This window comes from Eurypyga helias, unplaced genomic scaffold (genome assembly GCF_000690775.1).
Source record: "Eurypyga helias isolate BGI_N326 unplaced genomic scaffold, ASM69077v1 scaffold12241, whole genome shotgun sequence".
Classification (NCBI taxonomy): Eukaryota; Metazoa; Chordata; class Aves; order Eurypygiformes; family Eurypygidae; genus Eurypyga; species Eurypyga helias.
In genome coordinates, this window is record NW_010231526.1 from 16743 (window position 1) to 29878 (window position 13136).

Here is a 13136-nt window from a genome sequence, read left to right on the forward strand (position 1 = left end):
AAAGACCTCACACCTCAACCTATGTTTTAGGAATTCATGATAAATGCTTAAAACCAGAATTGTGTCAGATTGAACATGAACATTTTATCATCAGCTGTCTTGAGTATCTCAGAAGGGTATTGTGAGTCACCTGGTAAGTCTGACAGGGCCCTGAAGTGCTGATCTTCAGGGGTACAAATACTTGAAAACAGGGGGGTTTTAGGGACAGTGCGCTGCATAGCAGCTCTCCTTCATTAGCAGCATAACAGTGACTTCTGTGCTGAACCTGATGTATGCAAAATGTCCCGTAGAGATCACTTCACTTACCGTAGTAAAACCCTTGCTGATTTCTAGAGGCAAGCTTCCCATGAAGCTAAGCCTGACTGGCATTTAATATGCAGTTTCCAGATCTGTTTGTTTGGTCTGTTTGGCAGCCAGCTGGCCAGTTGGAGGGATTATAACTCTTGGCCAGTCAGCCAAGTTCCTAATGAGGATGTTTCCTGATTGATTGGCCACCACCAGCACGCACATCCAGCAGATCAGACAAAGGATCATGGGTGCTGTTTAGCAGGGTTGAGTTACAACTCGGTTTTGAAACTTTGATGTCTGGAATTGGCTTCCAACCATTCGGCTGGATTTGGTGGCCCCACCTCCCCAGCCAGTGATTTACTGTCACTTTGTATGATGGGCTTGTAATACAGCAGAAGGCAAGGTGGGTGAGCAAACTGCTCGGTGTAATGCCAAGTGTTCTCTGTAGTCGAGGTCATTAAATAAATATTGCCGTCATCCACCCAATAATTACCTCTTCAATTAATTTCTGATTAGAGAACTGTCTTTATACAATTGTGAAAAGTGTAATGAAATTAAAAACAATGTTATAGATTGTTACAAGTTTCGGTATTTTATATCCTTTAATGACCTTCAGCTGAATTGCCTCTGGAAGATTTATTTAAGATGTATGAAGGTGCCTTTGCAGAAAATTTTCACTGGCCCCAGCCGAAGCCTGACAGTGAAGAGGATAGCAGTGAGGAAGGTAAATTACTTTTTGTTTAGAAAAAGTTGTGCTGACTTAGAAAGTGAAATGAGTTGATTGGCTCGTCAGGTCTCTGTTAAAAGACGCTTTATATTAGGGGAAAGCAAATATGGAATGAGTCACATTCAGAATGTTTATTTTTTAAGTGAAGAAGAATGTTATATACAAGAATGAATGGAAAGTACAGTGGCTTTCTTGCTAAGCATTTGGAATCATCATTAGAAAAAACAGATTTCTTCCTGTTAGTATTAATTTTTTGGGGTAATTATCTGTGGAAGAATTTATGCTTTTTATTTTTTTTTCATTTCTCAATTTCTGGAAACAGGGTAGTGTTTGCCTGTCTTAAGGTCAAGATGTGTGAGATTCTCAGGAACAAGTGTGAGCCATAGAAGAGCCTCTGAATTAAACAGCACACTTCATAGCTAGCCATTAGTATACAGTTGCTGTCTGTTCTGTACTAATGATAATAGCATTGCATATTTGAGGATAAGTTTTAGAGTAGTATGAGAAGGCCTCCCTAGAAGTTGTGAAAAGCTAATGGTCATGTTAGTCTAGCTAGTGTGAATGTCCAGAACCTGTCCGTGATCCTGAGCTTGGGCTATTTTCATTTTAGCTTAACGAGCCTGAATATCGCTGCCTACCTTTAGACCCCTATCTGATCTCTAGCCTTCGCAGTTGTTTTGTGTAACTGCTACTTAAGTTTATTTTCAATGCCAATGCAATTTTGTCTCTCTTGTAGAAATGGAAGACCATATCTCTGACAGGGAAAGTCCTCAGAAAGAAGTTGTCCTCATAGACTCCCTTCTCAGCATTGACCAGTACAAGGGTATAGACAGATCAAGTCCTCCAAAGAAGCATATGCGAGACATAGCAGAAGTTGCTGCTGCAGCAGAAATGCTGTTACCTAAAGGCAGCTCTAGGATAACAACAGCGGTAAGACTCCCTATTCTCTGTTACTATGTGTGCTTACTTGTACATACAGAATGCTCTTTCCATGATTTCATAGATTTTATCAACAAATTACAATAAATATTTTCTAGTTATTGAACTGTAGAATGGTTAGGCTTTACGACATGCTCCATGAATTTAACTCAGAACAAAAGTATCCCATCATTCACATTACAGGTAAAATACAGCACTCCGTCGCTACTGTATGGGCCTCTCAGAGAGTATCAAAAGATCGGGCTGGATTGGCTAGCAAAACTGTACAGGAAGAATCTCAACGGCATTCTGGCAGATGAGGCTGGGCTTGGAAAAACAGTACAAATTATCGCCTTTTTTGCCCATTTGGCTTGTAATGAAGGTAAGTTCATTTGCCTAACAATTTTAGACAGGTACTGGGCCACCATTATCTTTGTTAATTGTAGCTTCGGGTCGCATTTTTTTCCTGCTGGGCCATATCAGGCTTTAGTTAATGCACAGAATAAGATTATGTCACAAAAATTTTCTTAGATTATGTGACATAGGGGTGCCTTTTTACCAAGTATACTGTTTGATCAATCTGCTGTTACCTTCTAAGTGACAAAATTCTTCTGAGACTTAGTTCATTAGTATGAAAGAGCCTTACAAATTGTTTAATGACCAGATGGCGACAGGTAGTTAAATTCAAGGAGTAAATATGAACAACTGGACAAGTTTGTCTTGTAGATCATCTCAGATATTACTAATAGTGGTGCTGTACTGAGCATGGCTTAAGAATATAAGAAAGGCAAAGCTTGTGGTGGAGGTAGTATCTCTTATTCAAGCAGTTGAAGTAGTTGAGGAAAAAGTAAGCACTGGGTGTACAAGGGGTACTTGAGGTCTGAAAAATAATAAAGAATAGATTAGTCATTAAAATACTTCTGTTGTTACTGCATCTCACTTTTAATGATGAATTTCTTGCACTACACTTAAAAAATCAGAAGAGAACATAAGCCACATGAATTGTCAGGAGTCTCTTTCTACTGTTAACTGCTACGTTTCCCCTTCTGTAGGTAATTGGGGCCCTCACCTTGTCGTTGTACGGAGCTGTAACATATTGAAATGGGAGCTGGAATTGAAACGCTGGTGCCCGGGATTGAAAATACTTCTCTACTTTGGCAGCCAAAGGGAACTTAGGGCAAAAAGACAGGTTCCAACTCTTGCACTGTTGTATTTAGCATTTTAAATGGCAAGACCCTTAACTTACACTTATCTGTATGTTCATTACATCCTGATAGGATATAAGAATTTTTTAACACTGTAAGTAGGTTTATAAAGAGATTCACACCTGACAGTTCCAGATTTTCAAAGGCGTTTTTGGAACTTCTTGGTGTTGAGCACTAGATGCGATACTTAACCTGCTTTCTGAACTGACTGTAATTCCAAGACCAAGACTGTCTTTTAGGATGGTTTAGGTCATAGCATCTTTCTGTTCTTAGTGAAGAAATAGCTAGTTGTAAGATATGTGAGAGTTGTGCCTTAACTTTTCTGTCTCATTCTCTTTCTGTAGGAATGGACAGAACCCAACAGCTTCAACGTGTGTATCACTTCCTACAAACAGCTGTTCAAAGGCCACCCAGCTTTTATGAAAATGCGATGGAAATACTTAATAGTTGATGAGATGCAACAAATAAAGAACATGACTGAGAAACACTGGGAGGCACTTTTCAATCTCCGCAGGTATGGAGCAGAGAATTGTTTTCCTGCTGGCAGCAGGTTTTTCTCTCTTCGTGTCACACAGTTCTCTTCTTAACAGAAAACTGATAAAAAACCTCTTGATTTGGTCTGCCCAAATTCCTGTGTGACATGCACCTACAGAGGTGCCTTTAGTTGAAACAGTCAGGATTCAGAGATACGCTCAGGATCTTTTTGTTGCCACTATCATAACACTATAATTCTCCTTTGCTGTTACTCTGTGGCGCCAAATAGATCCCCTTGTATGTTCTGATTCTTTGTGATGAGGAAGCTAGTGGTATATTCAAGATGAAAAAGGTAATTTATCCTAGATTTAATTTTATTAGCATGACTTATTTCTTCTGTGTGTCTCACAAACCTAACGCTACAGTAAACAGTGTTTGAATAGTGGTGTCCTTTTCATAATGATGCTAGCTAAATGCTGTATCGGTTAAAAATCTTCTTTTATGATTCACAGCCAACATCGTTTGCTTCTGATAGACACTCCATTGCATAACACACTGATGGAGTTGTGGACCATGGTGCATTTCCTGATTCCGGGAATTTCCAGACCTTACCTAGATTTTCCAGTAAAAGCAGCTAATGAGGAGAACCAGGACTATTGCCATAAACTGGTCATCAGGTTACACAGAGTATGTTGTCATTTTTTCCTCATCTGTCCTACTACAGTAGCTAGGCTGTTGGGGGAGGGGCAGGGAAGTAAGGAATGAAAAGATGTGGATCATCTTAAAATTTCTGGCCTTTCTTAACCCTTTGTTCAGTTCAGACAGAAGGCCCTGCTGAAAGCAGGGATTCCTGCTACCAGAATAGTATGGAGATTTCTTTAAAGAAGGATACAAGGCTCAGATTTTGAAGCATGACCTGCAGAAACTGAAGAACAAATTAACGCCTATACAACTGTGTGCATAGCAGTATGATTATATATGGCGTATGAGGTTTATCACATCAGATGTGTTAGGTGTGAATAGGCTTAGCTCTCTGTTGTAAAACTGTGTCTTTGAAGTGAGAATGTTGTTTTTCTCCTCAATTATGAAACGTTTCAGATGATTCAGCCATTTATTTTGAGAAGATCAAAGAGAGACGTTGAAAAACAGCTAACAAAGAAATACGAACATGTGCTAAAGTGTCGTCTTTCTAATCGACAAAAAGCTATGTATGAAGATGTCATATTACAACCAGGGTAAGGAGATAAAACAGTAAATAAAAAATGCTGTCATTGTTGGTGCTTAAGCAAGATGATAAGTGATTGTCACAGATGGAAGCGTTTTAGTGTTTTTCTGAAATGTTTTGTTACGACGAGTGTATAGAACGCAGGTACATTGTAAACTGAAATTACAGGGAAGTGATGCTATGGACCTATTGAAAAACAACCTCTGGAACTTACAAATCAAGTTGTAATGGTCAGGTTTGCTGCTACTTTGCTTTAAGATTGGTCTCTAATGACTGGTTCTGTATTTCTTAAAGCCCAAAGTGGTTCTCCTCACACCCACCCGTTTACCTGTGCTGCGATACCACGTGGTTAGTGATAGGTGCAGCAGTGAAACAGCAACAAAGCAGGTAGAGAATAGGGAGCTGGTTAGGTTATATCTAACTGTAAGGTAGCACTGATCCTTCAGTTTCATGTTTCCAAATTTACATTTGGTACAGTGCTACTTAAAATTATCTAGAAAGACCTAGGTAAATTCTGAACTGGTTTTAAGACTTTTACATAACACACTTTGTTGCACATTCTCACCTTGCTGATTTAGGGATATGTCCATGAAAGCTGTACTAAAATGGATGTATTCTGTATAAATTATGTGGTAGAACCCAAGAAGCCCTCAAGAGTGGACACTTCATCAGCGTCCTGCATGTCCTGATGCAGCTGCAACGGATTTGTAATCACCCTGATCTGATAAACCCCCGTCTTTCAAGTACCTCCTACGTATCAGAAACACTGGAATACAGAACTGCATCTCTGGTACTGAGTGCCCTAGAAAGGGATATTTGGAAGGTGAGTAGAAAAGTAAACTGTTTTTTTCTCTCTTAGTGCCTTTATAGCATTTCAGTGCTTAATATCGTTTTGTTACACATTGTAAGTCTACCTGAAGTTTATAAATGGAAGGAATTCACTGTTCCATAACTGTGCCCACCAAGTGCGTGCTTCCTGCAGACACGCCTGTGCAGGCGTTTTCCAGCACTGAAAACCTGCTAGGTAGCGCCGTGCTGATTACAGCGTTCTGTAATTTCCTTTCTGCTAAAGGAGAGCAAGACTTACTTTTTTTCACGTAAGAGTAAACACTGATTCAGTGACTAAATTAGCACGCTTCTGTCAGTCTATTCGAAGTACCACTATTCATTTGTCACTAGAGAAGTACTCCCCCTCTTGGAGATAATCAAAGGAAATAATTGCATTCGAGAGGAGTATGAGTGATGGAGCAGATGAGATGATCTTTTTGGTTGATTTTATCTCCGTCCTTCATAATTTTCTACTCCTCAATTATAAACGTGCATTTATAGTTTGGCATTTGAGCTTGATAGTTAACAAACATCTTCTAAGTGTTCTACTTAATTCTTTGGAAATTATGGTATATGAAGAATTGTTAAATGTGCCTTGTTTTCATTTCCGTAACTGGCTAAGGATTTCAATTCATCTTCTTCCAACGCTGATGCTTAAAATGGGATTATCAGTTTACGAGGTATTTCCAAGGCTTCTAGACAGTGTTGGCTAATAATTAATAGTTTGCTTTCTAAACTTATAGCATTTATTTCAAGTTAAAAAGTAAAATATATTGAATTCAGCATAGAGAAGACTTAACTGTTCGGGTCATCACATAAAATAAACTTATTTTACAATATACCTAGGAATTAGACTTGTCTCTTTTTGATCTCATTGGAATGGAGAACAAAATGACTCATTATGAAGCACAAATGTTGCCAAAGCAAAAGATCACTAGAAAGCTGATTGAAGAAATATACAGCTCCCCTCCACCACCAGCCAGGCCCAACCCAGTGAAGCTCAAACCAAGCAGGTATGTACAACTGCCCTCCTTTTAAGATGGAATTACAGGAGAAAATGTAGTTCTGTTGCCATGTTTAGAGAGTTGTGTCTGCCTCTCTGGTAATGTGACAGAGAACCTCAACTTGACTTTGCGTTTTACTATTCTGTTGCTTTCTTGTTTACGTGTGGAAAAAGGGATTCTATTTCAATCGGTTTTTGAGGCATACAATTCCATTTGAAGTTTGTTTATGGATTTCCCATAGTTTTTATTTCACCAGCAGATGGATTTTATACTTGGGGTCCTTGTTTTTATGGCAAGTGAGAGTTGTTTTCCAAAATTAGCATGGTGATAATTCTTCAAGACTAAGCTGGGCCTAAAGTGTTAGCTGTGCTTGCAGTGTTATAAGAGACATCTGAGGTTTTATAGCAGTACATTTTTATATCTCTCCTAGTGAAGTAGTGGTCTCAAAGTAATGTGGAACTGGGTTTTTGATGCAAAGGAGCTGCCTGGTGACATTCCAGCATGTTGATATCTCTCTGGAAATGAGACAAGAGTCCCAGTCTTCTTCCAGCTATTGGTCCAGACTCTTTAATTTGTTTGCTGTAATTCGGATTCATCCTGCTTTAGATTGGATGCATGGCAGTTAAAGTTTTCTTGTTTCTTAGACCTAGTAAAATGACTTTATAGACTGTTCATGCGTGAATTTTACTGAAGTGATGGGTCTTGCCAGCTTCAGCCATCTGTGAGAAAGGGATTGGTGTTTGATGTGATCAGTTCATGCTTCCATTGGCCGATAGAGTTTATTTTTAAAGACCAAACTATGATCTATAGATTTTGACTTTTCATGTTCTTTTCAGGTTGTTTCAACCCGTTCAGTACGGTCAGAAACCTGAGGGCAGGACTGTAGTTTTTCCAAGCACTCAAGTGCAGCGCACAGTGACCACAGCAACGGTAACTCAACAGGGCCAAGTACGTGGAAGATCACCCATAGCTACGGTGTCTTCAAATCAAGGTAAGACGGTTAGCGCTGGGTTGGTTACCTGAACCTCTGCATAGATGGATACAAGTTAGTCTGTTAATAGAACTCCTTTTCCCTCTAGCTTAATGGCCTAGAGTACTAATGGCTTAAAAATACCAACAGTCTAATTGCCAGTAAATTTCCCCACTAGTTTCTACAGTATGATCTGCCAGTATAATGGAAAATTAAGCTTTGTGTAACCTTACTGTTAGCATACGGAGTAAATATGGCACAGTTGGTATTTAAACCCTGATCACGTGTAATGTTCTGTCAAAGATGGGAATTTACAGTGCTTTTGTGTGTTTATTTAAGCTTTAAACAATGCTTTCCAAATATATAATGTTGTAAAAATAGGATGGAGTAAAAGGTGTAGATAGAAATCCCAGTCTGTAAGGACAAGCCATTCCTGTAGCCATTTTAATATCCTGTTGGAAGGTTTCTTTTTAATGCAGGTTGTTTAAAAGAGCGGAGTTAAAACCTCTAACAGCTTGCACAAACAACCCTTATTGATTGCAGCCGCAGCAGCACAGTTTCAGACAACTCAGGCTTCCACCAGTGCTCCAAGACACCAGCCCGCAGCGACCTTCACCACAGCAACTAGCACAGCCAACCCTGTGAAACCGCGGGGCCAGACCTCTGCGCAGGCCTCTCAGCTAGGCCAGGCCCAGCCACAGGCCCCCTCGCACACCATCCAACAGAGTGTGCTGCCTCAGAGGCTGGTACTGACCTCTCAGGCCCAGGCACGGTTGCCTAGTAAGTGGCCTCCCCTTTCAAGGTTTCTCCCACCTTTGTACTACGATGAGGTTAAGTTACTAGGCACCCTAAAATGTGTACAGAATCGTTGTTTTTTTTTCACTCTTCTGATTAGCCTTGCTCAGTACGTTGCTTATGACCAAGGAAAATCGAAAATTGGATAAGAAACAATAGAATTGCTGTGGACATACATTAGCGGTGTCAACTTAATCTCCTGTTTCTGCATGTTTCTTCTGCTGGCAAGACTTCCTTCAGACCAAATGTTTTAGCTCTATCCTAATGATTCCTTTCATATTAAACACTAATCCATCTGCTAAAGGCCTCTCGCGCAGAGAGGAACCTTGCAACTGTTAGGCAGAGAAAAGCGATGAGGCTTTGCTTTAAGGTTGTATGTGCACTGCCTATTAGCATGTGTATAGAGTACTGAGCACTGATGTATTAATTTTATCTCTGGGGTAATGCACTGCCTTTACAAAAGCTAAATTTCCCTGCCAGTATTTTCTCAATATGATAAAGCTTAATGCTTCAAGGCCTCTAACCTTTCTGCATTTAAATCGCAAAAAGCTTGGTCCTTGTCACTTGCAAGCTTTTTGGTTTGTCTAAGTGCAGATGGCATAATACAAATCGTGATTCATCAGCAAATTTCAGGCCACTTGAAATGTGGATTTGCAGTGCCACATGTGTGAATATTTTTGTCTTAAACCTTCATTCATGCTCTTGAAAAGGCAGTGAAAAACACTTTAATGTCTCTACTCGTTCTGTTACAAAGTGTCACATGAGTTTTCAGGTAGCTCTTAACTTTTTTGCTAATGAAAGTGATAACTTCTAAAATGTTGATGTTCTCACCCTTTAAACAATCAGCTTTTTTCCAGTTTGTCCAACAAATATAGAAAGCAATACCTGCTTAACTTTTATATGACACTTTTGATGCACTAAGTATAATTATGCATGGAAGGCGCTTCAGCACCAGTTTACTAACCAAAACTTAGAATTGTGACTATTGAACAACACGCCTCCCCCTTTGTTTCTTTTTAATGCCTGTTTCCCTCCTTAACAGGTGGTGAGGTAGTAAAAATAGCCCAGCTGGCTTCTATAGCCGGAGCACAAGGCAGAATCGCTCAGCCAGAGACCCCTGTAACACTGCAGTTCCAAGGGAACAAGTTCACTTTATCGCATAGTCAACTTCGCCAGCTCACTGCAGGGCAACCCTTGCAGCTACAAGGTAATTGTTTCAAAAGAGGGAGTTTTTCATTATCTAGAATGCTGGTTCCTTGTTGCTATACATTAAGGAGACGTTTCCATTCCTATTGCTTGTAGTGTTCTGCTCTACGTGTTTTCGGTGTGAGATGGTGATAACAACACAGCTCTGTTTTGAAAAATAAATGTCTATCAAACGAAGGACACGGTTACTTTCTTTTGCCATGTTCTATTTCAAGAAATGCTGGATGAGGCTTGGAGCAACCTGGTCTAGTGGAAGGTGTCCCTGCCCATGGCAGGGGGGTTGGAACTAGATGGTCTTTAAGGTCCCTTCCAACCCAAACCATTCTGTGATTCTAAGATTTTGTTGCTACTTATTACTGAATTTGGTTTCACATGTATGGATACAGCTGAAGAAAGGTGGGGCATTATTTCTGATAAACTCCCTGGTGAGCAGAAACAGACAAAACTGAGGACGTTCTTGGTTTGTTCTGAAAGGGTGTAAATAATACTTGAAGATTGGTGTGCCTTTAAATTTTGATCCTACTGTTGCCCGACCTGAATTCTACAATATATTTTGTACTCAAATTTTCCCTTGCTGGTGGCATGTGTGTTGCTAAATTCAGGAGAACCTGGAAATCTTGATTCTCTGTCCCCAGCAAAATAAATGGAGGGAATGCTAAGTAAGGATTTTTTGGTTGCTTTGATTTTATCTGAATTCCATATAAAAATACCTAGATTTAAAATGGTACCTAGACAACATGGATCTCGTCCTTAACTGTGAAGACTTAAGTGTTTTCCTCCTATTGGATATTATGGAACTTTAAATCAGATTAATGAACTGTCACCTGGAAAAATTTAACATCGTTTGAAACAGTAATGATAGCAACAGTAGGAAATTTTGTTAGAGAACGCTATTTATTCTTTTCCGCTCTATCCAGCCTAATCTTTTAAAATCTTCCATTGCAGGCAGTGTTCTTCAGATTGTTTCAGCACCTGGTCAGCAGTATTTAAGACCTCAGGGTCCGGTTGTCATGCAGACGGTTTCCCAGGCGGGAAGTGTTCAGAATGCTCTGAATGCTTTAGGAAACCAGCATCAAGCAGGCGTCCCAACTTCCACAGCAGTGACGCAGCAAGGTAGGTTTTCTAACCTGAAGAAATGTCTCTATCTAAACATTCAGTTAGTAAAACCACATTGGTATGGAACTCCAGGTCGTTGTAGATTGTAGCTCTGTAAGTTGAGTTCCGAAGCGGGAGAACTGGGAGGCGAATCATTCTGCTCTGTGTGTGATAGGTACTGAAGTTTTAGATAATTTTTTAGTACAAACTTGAGAGGGCTTGAAACTGTTTTTAATAAATGGGATTCTTTTACCAGTGGTGTCTTAGGTCAGATTTTTGAGGGAAGAAGTGAGTTTGAAATGTTTTGTTATTTTTTCAAAGAAAGATCAGGGTGATTATTTTTTATCCTGACAGATAATGACCAGCAATTCTCTCTCGTTTTCCACATTGATTTTGCTTTTTATCTGTTTTTCTTTGCCTCTCTATCTAACCAAACTACTCTTTTCCCTTTCCCTCTGCAAATACTGCTTAGGTATTTGGTGCCTTGATGCAAATGTGAATGATTCCTTGATGAAAAACACAATCAAGATGTTGATCAAAAAAACAATAGAGAAATTGCTGTCTAGAATGCATTTACAACAAAAGAGCAGATTATTAAATGATGATCGATGCAATACTAGGAGTTTGCTCCCTGGAAACGGCCATCTGCTGTAATTTTTTTCTGGATATAAAATGTTCCCTCAAAACAGACTGTTTACTGCTCCTTTTTGATGTATTAATGTGCCCTTGAAGTTCATATTTTGACTTTCTGAACAGTAAACATCTCCTCATAAAAGGGAGAGGAAGCTTCAACAGCCTCCCAATTGTTGGGAGGTTAAGGATTTCTGTCCTAGTTTGGAAGATCTGTGGCTCAAATGTTTCACCCTCCAGCTCTGATTGTGTTCCAGGTATTCCTAATGTGGCCACAGTTCAGAATGGAAATTAATAACTCGGGATGTAAAATGTCTACAAAACTCACGCATCTTACTACTCTCATGATGGTGAACAGAGAGCTCCATTAAAAGCAGCGATAACTAAAATATCGTTTCTGACTGAGAAAACATTATTATTTTTGCTCTTCATTTTTGGAGGAAGATGTAAAGTGTATTGAAAATGCTTACTTTGACTTTCTGAATTCTGGATAAAATGTGCAGTAATTCTATTGCTTTGGGTGATTAGAAGCTACAATTGCTGGATTCGCCTGTAGATGTGTAGTAAAACTGGCTATCATTATTAGCTTATTTGTAATAAAAATGTGGAAAGGTAAAGCTTAAACTTCTGCGTACCCCTTGGAGTTTATTATTCTTAATGCAAGGGCTAGCACCTGCTTGTTAACTTGAACGCAGCTCTTCATGGGTGTATCGACTCGTCTCTAAATACAGTTTCACACTGACTAGTGGAGGGTTATGCTGCTTTTCTAGGACAAATAATCAGCGATGAGCAATGCGTTCTGGCTGAGATGGAAACCTATATATCCTATCAGGAAAATAGCTGCTACTCAGTGTCTGTAGTCTGCTAGTACGTGAGGGGTGTTCCTGTAGTTTCAATTGTTGACCTGTGTGTAACATTCTTATAGTTTAGTTAGCTGTCTGGGAAACCTTTGCTAGCAGTTGGATTCACAAGAAGCTACTGGGAGATTCTGTCGTTGAGTTTCATCATTTTGTAGATATACTGAATTTGTGTTTTCTGAAAAATCTCAGATGATTTGTTTAAAATAAATTAGATTGTTCATTTCCCGATTTAGAGTATAACTTGTAAATGTTAGTATCCGTCGCACTATACGTAGCGTTTTGAATAAGCTCTGAGTGCAGCAGGTCTTTGAAAACAAAATTCCACTGATTTATCTTGATTTTTGTGAAAACAGCTGACGTAAATACCTGTCAGATATCTGTTGTGTAACAAAATACAAATTTGCAATACCCAATGGACATTTAGACGTGTTAAAGCTATGGAATATCTACTTACTGAAAATAATGAATGAAACCAATCTTTACAAGAATAAATATATAAACACAAGGTTTATCCTCAGTTTGTATTCCAGGTAGAACTGCAGTTGCTAATTTGTCATCTGGTGACATGGGAGCAGCATTAAAACAAGCATCTACACATGGACAATCACAGGTATTTGACTTTTATTTTCTTATGGAAACACAACTTTCCAGGATTGATACTAAGGCCATGTAATAGTTGTAATCTATCATTTACAAAGCTGGAATTAATTAGGATCTTTGATGATGACAGAACAAGTAAAAACCCACCAACTTCTGTCAGTTTTTCAGGTTGACAGATCTGATGCATTTTCATCTATAATCCATAGTATAAAGTAAATTCTGGTGTATAAAAACAGCTAACAGCTTTCTTGTGCTGTGATATCAGACAGGTTCTTATAACTGTAGTTTACTGTAATTATCTAGCAATGCAT

At 39.1% G+C, this 13136-nt stretch overlaps 1 protein-coding gene across 1 annotated transcript in view; it reads left to right on the plus strand.

The window, feature by feature from the left end:
- EP400 (E1A binding protein p400) overlaps positions 1–13136 on the plus strand; it is a 46140-nt gene that overhangs the window by 14972 nt on the left and 18032 nt on the right. The window contains exons 12-25 of the mRNA XM_010161106.1: positions 905–1012; positions 1752–1945; positions 2138–2315; positions 2986–3122; positions 3483–3652; positions 4125–4299; positions 4711–4847; positions 5474–5660; positions 6512–6678; positions 7506–7660; positions 8183–8419; positions 9477–9641; positions 10586–10753; positions 12744–12835. Coding sequence (XP_010159408.1) covers positions 905–1012; positions 1752–1945; positions 2138–2315; positions 2986–3122; positions 3483–3652; positions 4125–4299; positions 4711–4847; positions 5474–5660; positions 6512–6678; positions 7506–7660; positions 8183–8419; positions 9477–9641; positions 10586–10753; positions 12744–12835 — 2270 coding nt within the window. The remainder of the gene's footprint in view (positions 1–904; positions 1013–1751; positions 1946–2137; positions 2316–2985; positions 3123–3482; positions 3653–4124; positions 4300–4710; positions 4848–5473; positions 5661–6511; positions 6679–7505; positions 7661–8182; positions 8420–9476; positions 9642–10585; positions 10754–12743; positions 12836–13136) is intronic.